General features: G+C 35.4%; 2 protein-coding genes and 1 pseudogene across 2 annotated transcripts; 2 read left to right on the top strand and 1 right to left on the bottom strand.

The window, feature by feature from the left end:
* Nucleotides 1–1,102: 1,102 nt before the first annotated feature.
* Nucleotides 1,103–2,602, bottom strand: LOC143607518 (F-box protein At3g07870-like; the record flags this gene model as incomplete). Its single annotated transcript, XM_077082942.1, has 3 exons — nt 1,103–1,154; nt 1,253–1,294; nt 1,362–2,602. Coding segments are annotated over 3 exons (1,335 nt in total), but the record flags the coding sequence as incomplete, so codon positions are not given.
* Nucleotides 2,603–12,040: 9,438 nt separating this feature from the next.
* LOC143607521 (RHOMBOID-like protein 3) lies at nt 12,041–16,038 on the top strand. The gene is made up of 5 exons (XM_077082943.1): nt 12,041–12,263; nt 13,139–13,302; nt 14,015–14,178; nt 14,281–14,531; nt 15,792–16,038. The coding sequence occupies exons 1-5, from the start codon at nt 12,097–12,099 to the stop codon at nt 15,904–15,906; spliced, it is 861 nt and encodes a 286-aa protein (XP_076939058.1). The 5' UTR covers nt 12,041–12,096; the 3' UTR covers nt 15,907–16,038.
* Nucleotides 16,039–18,928: 2,890 nt separating this feature from the next.
* Nucleotides 18,929–20,950, top strand: LOC143607520 (scarecrow-like protein 28 pseudogene; annotated as a pseudogene).
* Nucleotides 20,951–24,847: the final 3,897 nt, after the last annotated feature.

Below are 24,847 nucleotides of genomic sequence, written 5' to 3'. Positions count from 1 at the left end.
TGAATCAATATGTTATAAGAGGTTCAACTGCAGTAGTCTGTAATACAGATGAACAAAAATGTAAGTGAAATATGATATGCATCTAAAGGAAGGAACTTGGACTTATGATTATGATACATACATATATATATACAAACTAAATTTCAATGGCACGTAAATGTAACTTACAGTTAATAATAATAATAATATTATTATTATGATTGTTGAATTATACTTACAATCCCCAAATAAATCCTAAAAACAGCACTTGATTAAACAACAATTATACCTACTTTTATAATAAGAATAAGAATAATAACCCTAACCCACTTACCTAACTGGTCTCACGGTGCTCCGCAAGCCGATAAAAAGACAGCCGGCGGCCAGATAGAATGAGGAACGAACGGGAGTGTGGAACAAAAGCTATACACTGTGGTAAGGATATTATTATTATTATTATTATTATTATTATTATTATTATTATTTCATATATGTTTATTATTTTATCTATTAAAATATAAATTTATGGTGCCTTGGTAAAAAGGTCGTTGAGTCAACTTGTCATTAACTTGTTTAATTCCTCGAGCGATTCAGGTTAGACATGTTGAACTTTTTAATTGTGTCCTTAACGCGTTGACCCGTCTGTTGCCTTAACCAATTTAACACAAACTCTTAACTCAACTTCATCTCAACTCATTTTTTATTGCGTTATCATAAATTGTCCTCTATATGATTTAACCGGTTTTCTTTTTTTTTTTTTTTCATTTTTTCGGTTTTTTTAAGATAAAATGCAGTGTTTTTTTTACTATTTTTATATTTCTATACAAATTTTATTTAAAGCTTAAATCCATACAATATAAAATTCTCAACCATCAACTAAACAAAACATGTCAAAATCACTTTAGAAAACAAACTGTAATATTGAGAAAACAAAACTGTCCCAAGACCAAACATTGTAACAACAAATTAATATCATAAGTCATAACAGATATGGTTATGCATTGTAACAACAAATGTCACTTTTCATTCCTATTTGAATCACATTTTAGTATTTTACACAGATCATCTCATACAGTGATTGAACCCGCAAGGTCTTGACTGAACCAATATGCAGCTAATCAGATCAAATGACAACAGCAAAGCCCGGACCATCCATCCTGTGGTTCAACTTCAACCTGAACCATATCACAAAAACCAAAATTGCTCTCTCACGAATCGCGATAACAAGAGGTTCATTTAGCAGCAGCCTCCGGTTCAAAAGTATGTCATGCACAGGGACAGGTAGTTACATGGGTTCAAATCTGGATCCGAAAAGCTGCATAAAAAACAATATTTCAAAAAAAATATTTATATAAAACTTTTTAATTTTCAGAAAAAAGTACCTCGGTGTCACATTTCGCACCACCATGTTGGTATCTCTGGTAACATACGTCAGAGGCATAAAGGAAGGAATATGAGCTATTGCCTTAGACGGACGCTGGAGTGTGGGGTGAAAGATAACTCTGCCTCGCTTCTTCACCAAATCATGGAATAGTATATAACCCTTTTCACACACCATCACCACCTCCCCATTATTCCTACAAACCACAGGCGTGAAAGAAAACTGAAGCGCGTAAACGCCCCACGCGGCGATGTCAATCACAAACGCTCTAGTCCACGAGCCTTCAACACCGTGCTCCTTCATCATCCAAACTTCAAATTTTGTTTTCCTTGTGTGATTATCAAATATCGAAAGGGACCCGTCATGCAGAACCATGTTCACCTTGTCAGGTAAACTTGCATGGGCCTTGGTCATGTGGGCGGGGCCCGGAATCTCCCCAAATTGCCCCGTTACAAAGTTGAATGAAACAATGAGAACTTGAACATGCTCGTCACCACAAAGCCAGTGACTGGCGTTGTTCAAGTAGCATGGAGAGTACATGGAACGAGGGCAAAAAGGTAAAGTACCAAGAGGTTCCCAATCATCAGAACCCAATGGAAGATACTCTCCCACTGTATCACTTTCAGAATAAATGGAATCTGAATCATCGGAATTGTAATCAAAATCAAAATCAAGATCAGGATCAGAATCATAATCTGGGCCAAAACGATACACACGGTGAAAACCACGGAAAATGTTAAACCGACTCGTTACTGGACAGTAAGAAAACGCACACCTCACGTTTCTAGAAAGCATGGTTGTATCAGGAAGCATTATATACTCGCCTGTAATGGGATTGCATACTGCACACCGGTGAATCTCATCATTCATGTTATGATTCTCCAAAAGTACCAACCCGTTACACGAATGTGTAACTTCAAAGCCGTCTAACGTGAGGTTAAAACTTGGCTTGATTTCAACAAGTTCAGAAAAGGGTGGGTTTGCATCAGAATTCATGTCAATCAAGTGAAAACGTAAATGCAATGGAGAATGAATCATCAATGCAGATTCCGATGCTTCGAAGAGAATTTGTGCAAAATTTGAATCGGGTTTAATGAGATTGAAAAGTGATGGGGAAACACCGAAGCACGAAATTAGAGATGGCAATGGAAGCTTCATGAGAACAGATTCCAAATTGACTTCTGGAAGCTCAATAATGGATCGATTATCGGCTGCCGTTGTTTTTGGCGATGTGGCGGCGGGGGATTATGGGATTTTAGGGTTTAAAATGTAGGTTAAACTGCAAATCCACCACTTGATGGTGTTCAGGTGATTCGGGTAGGTTGTATATAGACAAGGGTGATATCTAATGCATTAATGGGACATTGATTCAACCATAAAACAGAAGGAAAAGAAAAATTATTATGTGTTTATCATAAATATTTTGCTACAATAAAGGACATTTATTTTCTTTGAACTCATTTCTTGGTATATTTGGCTAGCACTCATAAGATAGACAAGGATTATTATCATGTATTTTAACAAATTGATCCAGGAGGAACTGTATGTTGATTGTGTGTAGAAAGTTACACAAAGATTCTATATATAGAGTTTGATACTATACTTGAATACCTTATGGACAAAGATAATTATAACTTAGTACATAACTAGTCTAATATTTTCAACACCATAAAATAAGAGGTGAAACTGCACCCTAGGTAGTCAAAGGCCCAAGGCACACTCAAAACACAAAGGGCTCACCTAGCGCAAAAAAGGAAAAAAAATTTAAAAAAAAAACGCACGTGCAATGGCCTGAGAGCAACATAGCTCAATAATAAAAATGATAAAACAAATAAAGTATACAGGCATAAAAATTAATACTGCTCCCCAAATACTGACATCATTAGCAATTTATGTCATCCAATTAATAATTAGCAATTAAATACAACCACATAATATTAATTAAAACCATCCGCTTAATAGTTAGCAATTCAAAGCATCCAACTAATATTATAAACTAAAAAACAAAAATATAACAAAGTATATAGTGCACTAATTCTACCCTACAAACACTAATAATGTAAATAAGCCTAAAAAGAAAATACAAAAAAAAGAGCTCAAAACAAAAGAAAAGACAATTCCAAACAAAAGAAGGAAAAAACGTGCCGAGGAAGCAAAGCCGTGTGCGTTAAAGAAAAAAAACAAAAAGTCGTTTGCGAGGAGGAGGAGGAGTTCCAAACAAAAGAAGGAAAAAACGTGCTGAGGAAGCAAAGCCGTGTGCGTTAAAGAAAAAAACAAAAAGTTTTTTGGGAGGAGGAGGAGGATCACGTGATCACCTATCATGCGCTTAATGAAGGCGTCGACTTACGTGTGTTCAAGACGCCTAGGCCGCACCTGAGAACCCCTATGGGCTCCTGGTTCGCACTTCACTACATTGATTTCAGCAACACCATAAGAGGTTCTAACCCAGTAAGTTTAGCGAATGTCTGGACAAGAGCTTTAATTCAGAGTCAGTAGTGGAACAATAAAACATTAGCTGTTTGTGAGCAGCCCATGAGATAAAGTTACTTGTAGACCAACAAGCATCTCGACAATCGGCCCAACCAGCATCCACCAATCCTAGAAAGATAACGTGGAATCTATATAACTGCGGACCAATGGTTTTCTTTGTTTTTTTTTTTGGGGGGGGGGGGGGGGGGGGGCTTTAATATATAATACTAAATGTGTGTGTCCGATGTTCGTCTTCAAAATCATATAGTCAAAATTTCTTGTTAAATGAATTAGAAACATGTAGCGGTTAGATTGGAAATTCGTAATATCCCATTATAAGGACGTGATCTAATATAATTATAAACTCGAATCATAGACATGAAAAACAAGAACATTTTGGACTTTAGCTTTCAAAAAGAACCTAGTTAGAGCTAAACTATTTCAAATTTTAAGTACAGCGATTCTTATGAATGCTATAGTCAAGTATAACGTACAAATGTTTTTCACTCTTTATTGTATATTACTATATTAGTATTATTACTATAAGATTAAACACATATAGCATTTTCGTAACAACCCATCCCCACATGGATAGAAGAGTGGGGATGAGTTTTAAAAATGGGATTTGGCAACAGGTCTTATTCAACACTGACACAATAAGATAGGTTTACACAATATATAAGACTTAAGTTGTTAGCTACTCTTAACTTCCACTATTGAATAAAGTTGAGATTACAAAATTTGGGGTGTTACATATTGTATCACATTTAAGAGTTTCTCGGCTGTGGTGAGTAGAACTCATGTAACTCCTAGAGTATTTTGATTCGGGAAATATAGACTTGACAAGGGCATAACATGTTTAAGTCGGGAGTGTGTAACAACCAAGCTGGGCATGGACTAAAGGGTAAGATGAGGATTAACTTTAAAGTAATCATTTACCCAAGATAGAAGATGATAAGTTAAACCCTTATAAGCCATAAGTTAACGGATACTAAAAACTCCCATCCTGGCATTAATGTTGATCCAAAAGCTATTAAGCAATCAACTCTTCGGGTGTTGATTCTAAGTGTATAGGCCAAATGAGGACATCAATGTTTAAGTGGAGTGTTTGCAATAAATAAACTTGTCCCGCACTCGTACGTGAAGTCATAAATAGAATGTGGATAAACGGGTTAGTTTATATATAGATCATAAACAGTAGAAGTTTGAACATCTCGTTAGCTATAAGTTGTGTGCTAACAATGACCTCCCCCATGGAATTAGGCTGATATTAAGATAGCTTATCACTTTAGCATTTAGGCGTCACAATTGAGATCCTATGAAAATACATTTTGTTTTTATATAAGAACTTAGCATCATATGTTACATCAGTATTTCAAAATTAGTAATATTGTTATAAATAATTGAAAATATCTTATCATTATTTCTTTCCAGTACCTATAAAGCCAAAACAAGTTTTGAACGTGAAAAATCTGCTCAACGATAACCCCTGAAGAATCTAGAGCAAGGCCTAACTGAAAGGAATCCAACTACTAGGTGTTTCATAAAGGCCTTTGACCTCTAACTAAGCAACTGCATTTCTTGTAAAACCTAGAATCAACACACATCAATGGTGCTTATACAAATAACATCGCCATCACACATGAACAAAGAAGGTAATTTGCATGCTCTTGGCCATTTTAATCAAAAGGATGCAAAATAAGTACCCTAGCAGCATCATGTCTATTTCTTTATCAGATTATCAAGACAATTGATATTCTCCAAAGGTTCAATAGGAATATGGGATATCAGGTGTTCACTACAGCACTCAAAATTCAAATATACCCATGTAAAGAAAAACTCAAAAAAAATATATATATATTACCAAAATATCAACATTAAGGGTAAACACATATCAGGTGTTATTAAAAAAAAGGCATATATAGAGTGAGAGATACATACATTCATACCACCCGATATCCGATACAGAGACCTGCATATTCAAAAAATCTTGGTAACATAACTATTAACATAATAAAACATTCAAGAGTAAATTAGTGTTTATTTCGCGCTCTCTACTCATAATCCATAGAATTGTAGCACAATCAATCTGTTGTTTGTTGTAATACAATAATAATGTGTAGTAATAGTAAAATATAGAATAAAGCAGCCTTATAAGTTTCAGCAATAATATTCTTAGGGCATGCTATAACATAATAACAATGAATCCAACAATAATATTGACTAGCGTAATTATTATGATTATCCAATATAGATTAGGGTGAAATAGGAATATGAAGAAGCTTACAGATAGAAGCTGCGTCTTCAATTTAAAAAGTTAGGGTTTCTATGCATAAAGCTGAAGTGAGCTGCAAAAATTAAGCATTGAATTGAACAATTTCAGATTCAAATTACAAGTATTCAACAGATGCAGATGAGTGTCAGAGAGAGAAAACATACATACCTACCTGACTGACTGACTGACTGACTGAGAAAGAAATGAAACAGAGCGTAGTAGCAACGAACTCAATTTGGGGCTTTTCAAATTATTAACGGGGTGTTTGGGACAGAGGTGCACAAACCGGTTCCCATTTGGGTTAAAACCGGTTCGGTTTGGTTGACAAAAGTCAATACCGACTTATGATCGGTTTCGGTTTCGGTTGAAACCGGTTGCTTAAGGTGTTACAATCGGTTTCGGTTCAGGTTTTGATCGGTTTCGGTTCGGGTTTTGGCCGGTTTCGGTTCGATTAACCGGTTTTGGTGGAAAAAAATACAAACCGGTTCCGAACCTATGGTTTCAATCGGTTCCAAATCGGTTTCTACATAATCGGTTTTAAACCGGTTAGGTTTCGATTCAATTTTCGGGTCGGGTCGATTAACCGGTTTATTTGCCCAAGCATCAGTAACTCTCGTTTAAGGAAGGAAAGGAAATGAAGGAACAGAATGAAATTGTTGTGTTAAGGAAACGAAAGGAAAGAATAAAATGTGTTTGTTCTCGAGTTTTATTTTATTAACACTGTGCTTCCGAGTTTATTTTAATGAAAGGAAGGGAAGGAAACGAGAGGAAAGTCATGTTTGGGGTATTTTTTTGAAGGAGAGAATGGCATGTGAAAGGAGGGAAAATGCTGAAAAAAATGAACAAACATATATTCATCCTCCCAACTTGAAAATCAAACTCTTCACATGAAACGAATCGAACACTACTAGATATTAACACAAGCCACAGGAGAATCAAGAAAAGGATGACAGGTGTGAAGTTGAAGACTTGCCTATTTTAAGTCGTAAATTAGGGGGTGAGTCGGGTACAACAATTCCGCCAAGGGGGAGGGATGATTGTTGGCACAATTCTTGTTTGGCCTGAGAAAATGGATCAACCCAATAATTAAAGGGGTTATTAATGGGTTACTTAATAGCCAAGTTAGGATTTAGTAAGTGTTAGCTAGGTTAGAGTTGTCTTTATAAATTAGGACATCCAAGTTAAGGTTTATTAAGAGAGCAACCAGATTATAGATTATGGTATGAGATATTGTAATCACTTTTTAAGTTATATTTTCTAATTAACATACCTAAAAATTATCCACATTAATCATGTGTGCTTTTCGTTTTGATAAATTATATCAATCCGTTTTTGAATTTTTTTTATTTTGGTAAAACTTAAAGAATATGATAAGTATGTCCATTGTAAACTTTTGTTAATTATCGCGAATATAAAGCAGCATTAGAGAAGAAGACTTTGACTTTGATAAGCATGTGAAACTACACATGGGTGAACGTGCCTACGTCAATCTCAAGTCACATAATTAATATACGATGACTTGTTATAACATATTTTTATGACAAAATAGCTGGAATAAAACGATATTGTCCAAATTTTTTGATTTTTATGAATAATCAAATATATTAAATTTGATTAGAAAAGATGTATTGAGATACACGCATTTGTTTTCATTAAATAATAAACACACTTTTTTTAATAAGATTTCTTAAAAAATCTACTAGCTACCTTGAAGTCCTATAAATAGAGAGGCAGCAAACACAGACTCAGTGCACTGCAATCTAGACAACAATGGCTCGCTCTATTGGTGGTCTTGGTACATTGCTTGTGTTGTTAATGATCGTAGCTTGTGTTGAGTCGCAGACTCTTCGTATACCCAGACTGTGCGAAGTACTGCCTCCATGTGTAACTACCTGTCCTGCTGATTGTCCTCACGATTGTGTGTATAATTGTCTCACGTGCAAGTCATATTGTTGTAAGTGCTACGCAACTATATTTTTTCTTAGTTTAAGCGACCAAACAATGTACAATTGATGTTTGCTTATACACCTACGAGTGTCAGTAAAACTAGAAAACAATTCACAAAAGATGTCCCGTAGTTTAGCAGTATTAGTACCAATGGGGTTGGTGCGTTGGTTATTAGCAAAGATAAAGCCTTCAAACATCTTGGTTTTGGAGGTCTTGGGTTCAAGTTTCACAGACAATAAGAATTAAAAGAAATCCGTCATTCAAGAAAAAGTTTAGCAGTATCAGTTAAATCAAATGTTAAAAACTAAGGGGTACTTATGTGCCCATGCGGTATTAATGTAGCTAGGAAAGCGTACCTTAGGAAAAAAAATTAAGCATGTGAAACTCTTTTTTTTTTCACTTCACAGTTATTTTCTTAGAAATTGTTCCTAAAAGCAAAAACTTATTAAGTTTACAATAAGAGAAGTTAACTACTGGTCAACAAAACCAATAAAATGTAACTTTCATGACCAGATAGACGTTTATTGTAGCGTTGTGATGTGTGTTAAAGAATCCACACATCATTAACTTTAAGTAAACAACTCTATAGAACTCCATACTTATATGAAGTGAATGGTGATATGCAGCTTGCAATGGTTTTCTTGATCTGTGTGTGATTGGAGTTTGATCAATGATAATCTTCATGCAAATGTCGGTGCCGATGGCAGCTTCTTCTTCTTCTTCTTCTTCTTCTTCTTCTTCTTCTTCTTCTTGCATGTGTTATCCCATAATTTATGTTCTAAACTATGTATGTGTAATATGATAAGATCAAGGAGCCTAACTAGAGCTTCCAAGATCTTGATGAACAAACGATGACTTGTGCTATTTGTTAAGTTGTATGTCATGAGCATATAGTGATTTTTTTTTTCAATTTTTTTGCATTTTAACCACAGGCTATTGGATGATTATTCGATTACACATCAACATACCTTCTTGTAACACGTTGAAATACCCTCTAATTTAACATCCAAACTTAACAGGCTAGGTTGACTCATAAACAGTAAACACATTTTGTTCATGTTTAATAAATAGGTTATGCATGTTTTGGGCGACTCTCGGCTCTATTTGCCTCTCTTTAACCCACTAAGGATAAACATGTCTCAAATTCACATCTGAAATCTTTATGCATGATTTACTTAATCCCATCATTTTCAAATTTACAAATTACGATTATAACACCTCCTTATAAAAGTCTATTATTTTTACTTTCATATAGTCCAATCCAAAAACCTTCTTTCAATCTAAATTATATTTTAGCGTCTTTGACTTCAGAAGTCAAACTTATATTTTCTTTCAGTGAATGCCAATTGTCATTCCATTTGTGTGCAAATTGTTGAAAAATTTTATATTTTTCTCAATGCTTTGTTGAATTATTTTCATGTTCTAGTTTGAAGAAGACAGCTTCTGGTGGTTGTTCACCTATATCCGGTGCACAATGGTGAAAATAAACCTTATTGTTGACTGTAAGTTTAAGAATAGCATTGCTTATCCTATTGCAGAGAAAGATTAAAAGACTGCAGAATCCAAATTAAGTATCTAGTAAAAATAGACAGAAGGCACAAAATTTCAAAAGCATGCGTCCCGTCAAGTCATGTTTAGCAGCCACCCATTGTATTAATTTCGCTTTCAGTTTAACTAGTAAAGTACCCGCTAAAAACACCACTTCAAACCAATTTTTGGAAGATAGAAATTTGTATTTTATACTCATTTCATTCGGTTTTTGTAAACGCTATCATACTAGAATATTTCCCATTACTAACAAAAGTATCGTTAGCGTTCATTTTATTTTATTTTTTAATATAAAAGTGACTCACGTCCTACATGAACTCATGTATACTCGTTTTTATAATGTTGTATATCTTTTGTATTATTATTTATAATATTATTCTATTTTTAATAAGTCTAGTTATTAGCAAAATAATATAAAACATGTCACATATACAATATTGAACACTATAAAGTTTGGATTGTAGTTCGATCAATACCGACATATCTCATGTAATGTGACATTATAACTCAATGGCTTAGATGTTGTCGAAAGTTAACTATTTGTTCCATGTTTTCTCATTTTACCATGACATCTAGCAATAACATGGTGCTGGATTTCGTCCAATGCTAATACGCTATCAAATTGATCTTGGACTTTCCTTCGTTTCCTCGACGTAGAGAAATTATGGTGAAGTGTCCTACAAAGAAGATTCACATTTACATCGACGTTTTACACTCTAAAGACCAAATATTAAAATTAAACTAACAATTCAAACCAATGTGCAATTTCTCAAAAGTTACAATAAAAGTGAAATTTTACTTACCATATGACCATTTACAGATTTACCTTTTTTTATATAAATATAAGCACGTAAATGAAGTTTTGTATATTTATTTTTAGAACGGCGTGAACTTTTGTATATAGACCGGTTCTATACGATGATCCCAATATGGTAATACAGTTTTCTAATATAGAAACTCATTGAAACAATTGATCAAATATTAATAAAAATAAAGGCTGACATCATTAATCTTCCAAATGGCAAGACCAACTAAGCAAAGTTTGGCCGTCAGTTTTATAATATGGTTGGCCGTTGGTTATTTGACTCTTTGAAGTTTGAACCCTTCTTAAGTTTTTACTTTTGAATTATTTAACCCGATATTTTAAAAACCTTTTTGATTTTTAATCTGAATTTGGCTAAAAAAGGGTACAACTAGTTGTATTGAACGGTTCAACTACGTTAACTTGTTCACCATATAATTAATAAAAATACAACTTCAACTTTAAAAATAATTCAATTCAAAAATACATTATTTCATAATATACAAAAGTCGCTAGATTATAATTGATCGATGCGATGACATAGAAGGTATATAGTTTTTGGTCTTAGGTCTAAACAATAAAATTTACTTTGTGCTTGCCCCGGTACGGTAGTATAAACTAGGGATGAGTAAATCGGTATTGGCACCGATTTCGGTACCGGTACCGGCTGAAATCGTTACTAGTACCGGTACTGATTTGGTACCGAATCGGTACCAAGGGTTGAGTTTTCTGGACCGGTACGATATGGCACCGGTATTTTCCGAATTTTACCTTAAATACCAGTAGTCCGGTACTGAACCTAAAATTTTGGTATCGGTACCAAAAATTTACGATTTTCTGGATCAGGATTTTCGGTACCGGTACGGTACCGAGCTCATCCCTAGTATAAACTGGTATACCTGATGGTTCAAACTATAAACCATTCACCAAATATACCGAGCTAAAATGTACGAACCACTTGTTCGACGCCCAGTTTAACTACTATTACTAGGCTGGTATATATCAATTTTAAAACATTAACTAAAACCTAAAGAGATAGGGCCCTTGACCCCGCTCGCAAGCCCATTTAAACCACAAGATGGTCTTGGATCGCACTCGCGGGTCTAGCCCTATCACCTTACAAGAAGCCCACAGGTAACTGACGTATAATAATTTATACATCTTTCCAATTAGCGTAATATCGGTAATTATGTTAGAATAAATAACCACTAATATTTTTTTTTCTCAAAATTTGAAATAAAAAGACGAAATTCACTTAAAATTTGAACAGAAAATACAAGATTCACTTTAAAATTAAACAGAACAGACAATACAAGATTTAGACAAGACAAGATTCAAATCATTTTGAATCCCATTGTCCCCGTCCAAATTTCTTAATCCATCTAGGAATATTGAAGATTAAAGGGGCCATTTTCAATTTTCTTTTGGTCAATGATAACCTTTGGAAAAACAAAAACCTTGTGTCTTCACAGATTACCAGGTCACCAAACATAAAGTGGACTGGCAAACAACACATCCCTTCCAAGTTACCTCCCATACAACACCCTTCTAAATCCCACATCAAATCCAACATATTATTATCCATCAATGGGTAACCGAGGTCTACAAAACAGAGGAAGCTGGAAACCACCAGCATCAGCATCTCCATACTACACTGAACCACAAGACAAGCAATGGACTTCATGGCTCGTGCCCATGATAGTTGTTGCCAATGTGTCCATGTTCGTTATCATCATGATCGTCAACGATTGTCCCAAGCATGAGAATTTGAGCTTTCAAGGCAAATGTGTTGCTGGGTTTCTGGGTAGACTGTCGTTTCAGCCGCTTAAAGAGAATCCACTGTTTGGACCCTCTTCTTCCACGTGAGTCTTTTTGCTTAATTAAAACCCCTAATTTTTAAGCTCTGTTTTGTTCTTGATCTAGGGTTTTTAATTTGGGTTTGGGTAAAAATTGGTTCTTGGCTGTGATTTGGTGGTTTAATTGGTGTTGTTGGTGATTGTGATTTTGATTTTAATTAGGGTGTTTTATTATTTTTTTGCATAAAAATTGATTCTTGATCATGATTTTAATTAGGGTTTGGTTGTATTTGTGATTTTGATTTTACTTAAATTGATGGTTTAAATTGGTGTTATTGGTAAATGTAATCTTCATTTTAGTTAGGGTTTTTTGTGTTTGTATAAAAATTGATTCTTGATTCTTGATTATGATTTGATGGTTTAATTGTAATTGTGATTGTATACTTAAATTGGTGTTATTGGTGATTGTTATTTTGATTTAAATTTTTGTTTGTATAAAATATTGATTATTGATTATGATTTTGATGGTTTAGTTGTAATTGTACACTTAAAGTGGTGTTTTTGGTGATTGTAATTTTTATTTTGATTGGGGGTTTTGTGCATTAGGAGGTTTATTTTATTACATACCATTTTAGGAAATTTGTTTTATAAGCCATAAATACATTTTTATAACTTTCAATTAGGGTCTTGTGGTGATTTTTAGGTTTTTTGGTGTTTATATGTACTTGGATTAGGCTTTAAGTGATTGGATACATGTTAATACACTGCAAAATAGTACTCATACAGTGAAGGGTATTTTGGACATTTTACCATAGTCAAGAACTTGTGGGGTGAAATGTTGAGATTATATCAAATGAGGGAAGCTGATATTATTTGACTTTGTTTTTGTTGAATCTTATTTTGACACTCGGATCATGGATCTTTGACTCTATTTATAACAGGTTAGAAAAATTGGGTGCTTTGGAGTGGAAAAAGGTTGTAAATGAGAACGAGGCATGGAGACTCATCTCGTGTATTTGGTTACATGCGGGTGTTATTCATCTACTTGCAAACATGCTAAGTTTGGTCTTTATCGGGATCCGCCTTGAACAACAATTTGGCTTTGGTAAGTTTCCATGTTCACTGTTTTCATGTATAAAATAATATGATGAAGGTAGAAATCCAAACTTCATAAATACATCGCATTCGTCGTTAAACCAATTTCCTTTTACTTTCTGAACGGTATCAATCTTTTACTTTTTAAAACGGTTTCAATTTTGTTCGAGTTTCCACATGCATTCTGTTACTTTTAAAACAGTATCAATCAGTTTCGCATAAGAGTATGAAGTTACAGACAGTTTTCTTGGGTCACCCAAATGCCTGTAAAACGGGTCGATCGGGTGACGGATCAAAACAAGTTCTGAGCAAAATAGGTTGGGTTCAAAATGGGCCGTTTTTTTAAAGAATGGGTCATGATTCGGGTGGCGGCTCAAAACGGGCTTCTATCAAAATAGGTTCGGGCCAAAACACGCCGTTTTTTAAAGAATGGGTCATGATTTGGGTTGCGGGTCAAAACGGCTTCCCAGTAACTTAGGCTCGAGTCAAAACGGATCACCAACAAAGTAGGTTCCGGTCAAAACGGCTTCCCAGCAAATTAGGTTCGAGTCAAAACGGGTCACCAACAAAATATGTTTGGGTCAAAACAGGCTACTTTTTTCAAAGAACAGGCCATCATTGCCACCAAGTAACACTCAAGACAACAATTTAGAGCATTTGCATTCTTTTACAGTTTTACTCTTAAAAAGAAAATTATATGTATTTTTTTAAACATATGGCAGCACGGGTTGGGGTGATCTACATGTTATCCGGAATCGGTGGGAGCATACTCTCAACCCTTTTCATAAAGAGCAACATTTCGGTTGGTGCTTCTGGGGCTCTATTTGGGCTACTTGGAGCAATGTTATCGGAACTTCTTACTAACTGGACTATTTATGCCAACAAGGTATGCAAAATCAAACCGATCACCAAGCGCAAATACGTAATTTCACTTGAAACCAATAAAACGCATTGCCTCTTTTTATGTAACATAGTGGTTATTTTGAAGGCTGCAGCTCTGATCACACTTGTGATTATTATCTTGATCAATTTAGCGGTCGGGATTCTTCCTCATGTTGACAATTTTGCCCATATTGGAGGTTTCTTAACGGGTTTTCTACTTGGATTTGTGCTGCTCGTACGGCCTCAGTTTTCGTGGCAAGAGCGCCGACATCTTCCGATTGAGGCCCGGGGGAAATCTAAGTACACAATATTTCAATATGTGTTTTGGATTCTTTCAATGGTCTTGTTAATAGCCGGGTATGATTTTGCTAATTACAAATTTGTTTTATGTTATTATAGTTTTTTGCCTATGAAGATTGTTGCAGAGTTTTTATGTTACTTGCGACTGTAGGGGTGTGCATGAAACCGAAATAACAGAACAATAACTGAAATAACCGAACTAAAACTAAAATTGATGGTTTGGTTTATTATTTTTTTCCCATAAAACTGAGTTTCCGGTTTGGATTCTGTTTTGCATTATTGCATATACCGAAAACAGAAATAAACGAACCAACTTTTATAACCGAAAATACTGACTTTTGTTATTGAATCTATGCATTACTTTTTTAATATTTGAATTTTAAGTAGTTTATAAAATAAATAATTAATTTTGTAGCCCAAAAATTTTAGTCCCAAATGTGTAATAATAAATTAGTTATTAATTAACAAATAATTTAGGTGCAAAGTTTCAAGCCGAAGTTCATTATTTTGGTCTAAAAATTTCAAGCCCAAACAGCTAACCGAAACCAAACCGAACCCCATTGTGATAACGTGGAAACATAAAAAAACCAAAACCAAACAATTTTCTTAAAATACCGCTTTACACACCCCTACTTGAAAGTAAATTTTGTGTTGGATTTGAACGCGGTCAGTCTGTTGATCTTTAAAAATCAACAAAATTAAGACTAGCCTCATAATAATATGACACCATATCCATGGAATAACACTAATATTGCTACATAAGGGAAATGACAGTATTCTCCTTTTAAGGTTAAGGTTAAACCGTAAAATCACTCAATTGTGATTTTTCACAAAGCAAAGAAAACATGTTAGGCGAATTAGATGGCCTTTTTTATAGCTTTGTCCAAATAGATTCTGTAAAAACACTAGCATCTTTACAGTTGCTAAAAAACAAACTGTCCTTGATGATGTAAAAAGACAGCACTGCCCTTGGTTAAATTTCGTGAAAAGACAGAACCACCCTTGATGAAAATGCTAAGAGATAGGATTGCCCTTTACGACAAAGCAAAGAAACTCTAGTATTGTTACAATTTGCCAAATGTCCGAATTCTCCTCGATGATGCTAAAAGACAATAGTACCCTTGATGAATTTTTGTGAAAAGACAGAATTACCCTTGAGATGGAATGCAAAAACACTGGTGTCGTTACAGTTTTTGAAATCGTTATTGCCCTTGATGACGTATAAAGACTGTACTACCCTTGATGAAAACATCAAAAGACAAGATTGCCCTTATTGAAAGCGAAAACAAACTAAAGCTCGGTTTCTTTTCATTACAGATATGCTGTGGGGTTGGTAATGCTTTTTAAAGGCGAAAACGGCAATGATCATTGCAGCTGGTGTCATTACTTAAGCTGTGTGCCTACTTCAAGATGGCATTGCGACAACCAATGATCAAGATCACTTTACCGGTTTCATTCTTTTGTTCTTATATTTTACGAGCTTATTGTTGTTGATATGCTTACAAATCTTTCATTGACTTATGTTCATTATGTAAATCTAAGTTTTTATGAGTATCTTAGTTGTTCTAAGGTCAGATCCGTATCGGTCTATTAGCCTTATTTTCGTACAAATCATGAAGATCTGAAATGCAAATAATACATCATGTTTTATACCAACTACTTGGTGAGTCTAAAAATGGCTGGAGCCACACAATATCATTTATAAGTTGAGTGTTAATTGTATAAAACGAATCAATATGATTGATATGTACCATTGATCTTCAGTATGATTTTGATTTCTTATGAATTGACGTAATACGTTTTTGGACCATAATGTGATTAATAGTTTTGACTGTGGATTCCATTGCTTGTTTTGACATGTTTTGATTGCTTTGCCTATTCTACAGGTTTTATCTTTTTTTATATATACATGAGGAATGTGAGTTTATAGTGAGTTGGGACGTACAGATTGATCACGTGAAAAGATATATCGTCTCAATACTGAATGTTTACGGATTGATCATAAGAAAAGAAAATTTGTATAAAATATTGTAAAGGAATGAATTACTAGAGACGTACGGATCAATCCTATGAAAAAAAATATCGTCTCAACCACATTGTTCGTTTCCATTTATCTATTGATATAGTTTTATGATATTTCCACTTTTTAAAGCATGCATTAAATAAAAGTTGACTTCATCGAAGTTGAAGTTATAGCGCACCTAGTCCGTTCTAGGCGAATTACGATCCTACGAGAGTCAAGCTTGTCGGATTTGTCGATTAACCTCAAGCGCCATATAAATATGGCACAAGAAATATGGCACGCCTCCTTGAAACCCCTTCACCAACAAATAAATTTATGTCACCTCACTAAAAATTATGCATTGGCTTGGTGCAGAATTGGAATTTTAAAGATGAAAAATATAAGCAATGCAAAAATTGTCAGATGTAAACGTGTATGTATATTTTATTTATTTATTTATTTTGAAAGGCAAACTTCGTGTTTAGCGGACTTGAACCTAAGACCTTTAAGCGTTTAAGATGTTTTAGCTCGGTCGCTAGGCTACAAATGACCAACCCCATGACCAATGTGTAATAAAAGGGGGTATTTAAATATTTTTTAAAAATTCTAATATCCAACGACAATAAATCCGTTGTTAAAGATTCAAATTCCACGACCACGCTCTGAGCTCCACTACCAGATCCTTTACTCGCTTGGTGAACTCGTCACACCCAAGATGTGGTGCCAGCTCTACTCGACTCGCAAGGAGTGATGGCCACACCTAGAGGTGCACAAAAGCACGAACCTGAAAAAAAAACGGAACCGGTTTTTTTTACACCCGGGTTTTTAATACCTGAACCCGTACCCGACCCTACCCGTAGGGTATGGATAGGACATGCATTTTAGTACCAAAACCCGTACCTGAGCCGGACCCAATTTGTACCCCGTAATACCCGAAAATCAGAACCGGTTCCATACCCGGACCGGTTTTTCCAATACCCGAAACCGAGTTTTTCAAATACCCTATCTGTATCCGAAAAATACCTAAACCCTAAAAAATACCCCTAAGAATCAAAACCTTTAAAAACTCTAATTTATACCTGAGAAATACCCGAACAAAAACCCAAAAATAGGGTTTTTTCAATATTAGGAAATAAGGTATTCATATACACGGTTTTAAAATATATGGTTCTATACCTGATCCGAATATGATACATAGGGTATATCTTTTAGAGGCAATATCCAGACCCGAACTCAATCCGGATATTGCCGATACCTGATTCACTAATCTACTCTTATGACATTTGTTTAAAATGAATTTCTATTTATTTATTTATCTTGTCTTCTCAATATATTTTATTCGGATTAATAAACTTCCACTACATGATATTTGTTTAGATCTTTATTACATTCCAAAAAGATAAAAAACAAGAAAATGATGAAAATGAGATGATTTTGTTGTGTTTTGGGTGTTATTTATTCATTCACAAACGGTCAATTGGGGGGGGGGGGGCACCCTTTACGTGCATTTCATAACCATTAATTAATTAAACCCCCACCACGTCACTTTCCGTACGCCAACGGTCATATTTCACCGACACAACGGTCACATAGCCTCACTTCCACTCTCCACCGTCAGATCTCCATCCTACGGCCCACATCCACTGCCCTCTTCTGACAAAGCCAAAGTAAAAAACACATTATTTTCTGATTTATATAAGAACAAACTTGTGTCTAAATGGGAATTTTTTTGGGTGTGTTATTGTTGCGTGTAGGAGAGAGTGTGAGAGAGTGGAGAGGTGAGGAAGAGTGTTAAAAATACTGTCTTTTTATTTAATTATTTATTCAATCAATATTATCTTTTATTTTTATCTTCTTTGATTTAAGTTTTTTTTTAGATTTTAAATTATGGGTTTCTTTTCTTGAAAAATTCCTAACTTTCTTGATTTTTTACTGGTTTTTTGAGGGTTTAAATGGTGGATTATTTTAAAGATTTATGATTTCTTGATTTTACTGGTAATGGTAGATTTTATTGATTCTTACTGTTTTTTTACATTTTAAATTGTGGGTTTTTTTTAATATTTATAAATTTCTTGACTTCTTAAAAAAAAAAAAAATTATATTTTAGGGTTTTTTTGGTTCATGGGTTAAAGGTGTTTGATTTATTTATCAGAGATTAAATCTTTTAAAAAAGTTTGAAATTTTGTGGAAAAGATTACTATGGTGTTCTTGAAGGTTTCAATGGCTGTTCATGGTAAGTGTTTCTGCAATCATCATGTTTTCAGATAGTGTTCTTGTGTCATTTATTTAAGGTGATTCTGATGATTAATTTTATGTAAGTTTTAATTTTTTCTTGATTAAATTCTTTGATTCTTTTCTGCACATACACATTTTTCTTAACTACTTTACCATTCAATTCATTCATTAAAACCTAATTTGTTGACAAAGATAAACACATTATTCATTCTCTTAATTTCTATTTACAATCTTTATCAAAAACATTATATTTTATTAATCGAATTGCGAAAGAATATCAATAATCTTGGAAGGGTTTAAAGAATGTTGGCTGGTTTTTCTTCTTCATCATTTTCTCCAAGGCATACAAAACCATCTGCACAGTTTCAAGCTTGTCATTTTCCTTCAATGAGCACACAAAGATTGGATTTACCATGTAACAGTAATACTAACTTGAGCAGAGCCCAGCCCGTTAAGCCCACTAGGCCCGTTAGCAGCCTTTCGATCGACAACAACCCGGTAGAAGCCCGAACCTGTTCACTTAAGCACAATGTGGCCCGGCTCGGTAGCAAGAGGCCGAAAAGACTTTATGAAGACGAGCAGGACGGGTCTTTTCGGGCTAAACGGAAAAGGGGTTGCGGTAAAGTCAACGAATTTGGCGATCAGTTTTGGCATCCAAGTGATGTGATTTCACCCAATTTAACAACTAGCCCATGGAGCTTTGTAAACGAGTTAGCCGATTTAGGTGAGCCCGATCAACAACGGGCCACGAACGAATCATCATCCAGGTCGGGCTCCGGTTCACAAGAAAGTCATCAAAGTTTGAATCTTGATCAACAAGAAGGCGACCCGAATGTGGGCCCGTCAAACCCGAATCAAAGTTTGGATCTTTCGGCTATTGGGACCGAAACCCATGATGAAGAAGTTGGATTTGAGCTCATTAGTCTTCTTTTAGCCTGTTTGGAAGCCATTTCCATGAAGAACATAGCTGCAATCAACCATTTCATTTCAAAGTTAGGTGAACTAGCAAACCCGAGAGGCGATTCTTCGATAACCCGACTCGGTTCGTATTACACTGAAGCTTTAGCCTTAAGGGTTTCAAGAATGTGGCCCAATATTTTCCAAATTTCAACTCCTAGAGAACTTATAGAAGAAGATAATGGAACTGCTTTACAAATCTTGAATCAAGCAACACCAATTCCCAAATTCATACACTTCACATCCAATGAGATTCTTTTAAGATCATTTGAAGGTAAAGATAGAGTTCATATTATCGATTTCGACATAAAAAACGGGCTGCAATGGCCCAGTTTCTTTCAAAGTTTAGCTTCGAGAACCAACCCGCCAACCCGTGTTAGAATCACGGGTATCGGTGAATCCAAACAGGATCTTGTAGAGACCGGGGCCCACCTCGCGGGTATTGCAGAATCTTTAAATCTTGAATTTGAATTCCACCCGGTTGTGGACCGGTTAGAAGATGTGAGGTTATGGATGCTTCATGTTAAAGAAGGTGAAACTGTTGGTGTCAACTGTGTGTTTCAGCTGCACAAATTGTTGTATGATCACACTGGAGGCGCGGTTAAAGATTTTCTCGGGCTTATTCGGAGTGTAAACCCGAGTGTTGTTGTGGTGGTGGAGCAGGAGTCGGAGCATAACGGGGTCGGGCTGGAACCGAGGGTTGCAAATTCGTTGAAATATTATTCGGCTGTCTTTGATTGCGTTGAAGAATCGTTCGGGTCAAAGAACGGTGATCGGGTCAAGATTGAAGAAGCATTCGGACGGGAGATCAGAAACATTATCGCGTGTGAAGGGCTAGAAAGATTCGAGAGGCATGTCGGGTTTGACCGGTGGTGGAGGTCGTTGACCGAGCTCGGTGGGTTCAGAAACACGGGGATTAACGAGCGGGAATTTGTTCAGAGCGAAATGATAATCAGAATGTACCATCGTTCGTATGGCCCGGGTTCGTTTAAAGTGGAAAAGAGGCGGTTCGATGGTGGGGCCACTGCGGGGATCACTTTAACGTGGTCGGGTGAACCGCTTTATACCGTGTCGGCGTGGGTCCCGGATGTCGCGAGGGGTTCGGGGTCGCATCAGCAGCAGGAGGAGGCATGATGGCATACAGTTAGTAATTATTCTTTGTAGGAGGTAAAAATATGTTACTAGATGATTATTATTCTTTTAATTTGTTGCAGATAGAAATTTGTTTAGAAAATTATCATTTTGGAGTTGTTTTTATCTTTTCAATATTGGTTTATGTTTGATTCTTTGATTGTTTATAAGGTTATTGTAATCAAATAGTTTGACTTTGGAATTATATATATGATGTTTTAAAGTTTGACTGTATTTGTAGTTTGGTTTGTATGAGTTTAGATATTGATTTTTAGTAGCTTGCAGTATGTAATATATTTGTGCTTTAAGTGCAAAGAATGTTTCATTTATTGTTATCTTTGTAATTTGTATCAAACATCATAAATAAAAACTTCTAGATTAACCGTTGCTTGATGATCGTTAGTGGTATGGTAAATCATGAATACACGCATAACATATTGAACCATCAAACCCGCATGATGAAGCTGGTAGTAAAACCCGAAATACTATAATACCCAATTGCACACTTGAGTTACACCCCTAAGTTAGGTACTAAAGAAAATAGTTAGGACTTATCTTCCTTGGCACCCCATGGTTCATGTTTGCATTGTTTGGTAATAGAAGACTTGAATGGAAGTCATTTATGGCCCATAAAGAAAGTCTTGGTCCCTAACATTTATTTTTTTTTAACTAATTAAGCAGTCTTAAATTTTTTTCCAAATTAGGCATTCCAACCATTTATTATTCATTTATTAATATTATTTATCATTATTGTTATTATTAACCCATATGATATTACTATTAGATTGACTTGAGGTTGTTTGATAATTTTACGATAAATCACTAAAACTAACTTTATTGGTGACATCCATTTAGGTGAGTTGCCATTAATATTAATAATAATAAAAAAAGAAATAGAACAAGTTTCACAGCTTTTCTCGTAGGCGAACCCAAGATCACCCCTTTTATGCATAACTAATTAAGCACGTGTCATCATTTTATTGAGTGACTATAATTTTAATTTTTTTTCAAACAATTCATTTAATGCATATTTTGATATTTATTCTAATAACTTGCAATAACTAATTTTTCTTTCTAAATCTGAAAATACAAATTTGTTTAGTGTTTTTTAGCATCTCGATATAACTTTTATTGAAATCAAATTTATTTAAAAAAGCTATATATTTTTAACATGGTTCCATTATAATATTGTCAGTACGTAAACTTATTAAGTTGTTATCATTTAAAAAAAATACTTTTTATAATTCAAATAATAGTAAATCATATTTAATAAAAAAATTGGCTTAGGTTGGGTTATAAATTGTAGTAAAATTTTGAGTTAAGTTGGGTTGAAGAGTGAGAAATTGTTTTTTTTTTATATTAAAAGGCTAGGTTTGTTTGATTGTGAATATGGATGGTGTAAGAGGCACTGATTTTTTTAGAACGACAAACTAAGTAACGTCGGGTACTCCATACGTGGCCCCCATTGGCTAAAGGTAGCCTGAGCCGGCCACGAGTCTGGACGGACGGAGCCCCTAGCGGTCCACCTATTGAGGGATTCCCCGGATAAAACCCGACCCCCACGCCCGCCAAACGGCACGACAACGAGGAGCCGGTAAAACCGTGTGAGATCAGGACTCGAACCCTGGCAAGCCAGGGTCATCCCTCATATCTCCCATATAAATTGGTGATATTGAGGTTTGAACCCCTACCTCTCACTAATAAAGTGAATGCTCTACCATTGAGCCACATCCAATTTATAAGAGGCACTGATTAAGAGTTAACCTCCGAAACATTTGACATTTCTTTGAAATTTAACAATTAAGAGGGACCATGAATCATTAAAATCTGTAATTTTCTTTACTTTTTAAGTGAACAAAAACATCTGTCCTCTAACCGATTCAAATATAGCCTTGTAATAGAATCATTAAAAAATTACCAAACAACCCAAAATCCATTACCCCATTCGTCTCTTTCAAACAAGGACACCTATATTTTGTCACTAATTATTTTTATAAAAAATTATCAAATCATTAAATAATTCACCAGTGCAAAAACTTTAAATTTAAAAATTTTTAGCATTGCAGCTTCCCTTAGGCTGAGGGGTGTGGAGCGCGAGAGGGGGCGCGTGAGCCCATCCGCTCGCGCCCCGGTGCGCGAGCACCACACCACCGAGGCGCGAGAGGGGCGCGAGCGCGGAAATCCAGGCAGGCGCAAGAGGGCTAGCGGGTGAAACTGGGCGTAAAGGGGTATTGGGAAGTGAAATAGAGCCGTTGGAGAAGTTTTTCCTATATTAATAATAAATTAATCATCTTTATTATCCAAATCAACAAACAAAGGCATAATATATAATAAAAGCGGGTCTCTGGAAATAAACTTCCGGCAAACCCAGTTGGCGAATTGGTAAAAGCAGAAGCCAAATAGGAGTGGGAGAAGCTCGGTGCGTTGGTTGAATAAAATTTCGAAGAAAACAGAGACCGCCCACATGATTAAAGTGGCCATGAAGAAGAAGAAAGCACCGGTGGCGTTCTTCTTCCGGTGATCGGTCGCCATGGCCTTCAAGATTTGGTGGTTGGGTTTTGTTGACTGTGTGATGGAAACGATGTGGGCTATCTTATACAGCAAGCTTTTTTTCTTTACCTTTTCTAATAATACGTTTTTTAATACATTTATAAAAAAATAAAAAAAAAATCCGCTGGAGCCCCTGCTCGCAGCCCCTCCACACCAGGGCCAGGGGCTCCAACGGGGGCTCCAACACCCATCTTAACAAGTTTCTCTCTCTGCCACACGTCACAATATTATTGACTGGAGCCCCCACTCGCGCCCCCTCTCGCGCCCCCCACACCCCTTAGCCTTACGGAGCGTAGGGCCCAATTTATTTATTATTATTATTATTATTATTTTTGGCATTTTTGTCATCAATTATTATTTTCAAAATGGCACGACCGGAAGGTGTGATAGCTCATTAAGATTGTTTGATAGCCCATATGGCATATATTAGGTGCACGGTTAATAAGCACAGCTGTATATACACATTTTTGTATGATTAATTAGATATATAAACTTGTATCTATAACAGTATAAGTTTTTATCAAGCAGTTAGGTTTAGACGTTTAGTGTTGTCAGTATTTTTGGGATATATTTCTAAATAACGTAGACAAAATTCACTTTCTTCAGGTTAAAATACTCCATGCTAGGTGGGACTCAAATCCACAACCACTGATGTCTAAGCTTCTAACCATGGAAACTAACCGGCCACTACACCAATGCATATTTTATTTTTACACGACAATCTTTTAACACCTAAAATTCTACATCACCTTACACTTAACAAGAATTTGAACTTTCACCCATCGCCATTGGCCATGGGTAATGTATGTTTATTGTTTTCGTCACGCTTTAACTGATATATTATCTAATATAAGTAAAGTAGGCAGGCCACGCCACAAGAGTCATTTTTGAATTTTTTATTGCTTTTTTTTTACCTTTCAAGAAATGTTTGTTTATTTGTTTTATAATTGGTGTAAAATTTCGTTTTCAATTTTTATAATTGGTTAAATGTTTTTTCTTTTTGTTTTTTTCTTAGATTCGTAACAACCGTTATTTTATATTAAGTAAAGTTGATGGTTGGTGCCCGCAAGCCCCTGATTGTGCCAAGTGACACCACCTCAACGGTTCATTTTTTTTAATTTTTTTTTGTTTTATTAGTTAAATGTTTTTTGTTTTTGTTTTTTTTCTCTAGATTCACAACGAGCTTTTGTTTTTTGTTTTACTGAATTTGTGTCGACTCACCGCCACAACGTCCGGGACTGACAATGCTCGGGTTTTACCAACTCACCGCGCAACGTCCGGTACCGACAACGCTCGGGTTTACCCACACCCAAGTTTTACCTAACTTTTTTTTAGTTCCGGTACCGTCACAAATGTAAACGAAATCGACAAAATTCACGTTGACCCACCGCCAGAATGCTCGGATTTAACAGCGCCTCGGTTTTACCGACTCACCGCCAGAACACCCGGATACGAGCCGACTCGTCGTTGCAATGATCGGGTTTTACCAACGCCCAAG

This window comes from Bidens hawaiensis, unplaced genomic scaffold (genome assembly GCF_021521415.1).
Source record: "Bidens hawaiensis isolate Kalapana, Puna unplaced genomic scaffold, B.hawaiensis_p1.1 tig00083210_1, whole genome shotgun sequence".
In the NCBI taxonomy this organism is placed as follows: Eukaryota; Viridiplantae; Streptophyta; class Magnoliopsida; order Asterales; family Asteraceae; genus Bidens; species Bidens hawaiensis.
The sequence above is the reverse complement of the archived record's forward strand: the minus strand, read 5'-3'. Positions and strand labels throughout refer to the sequence as shown.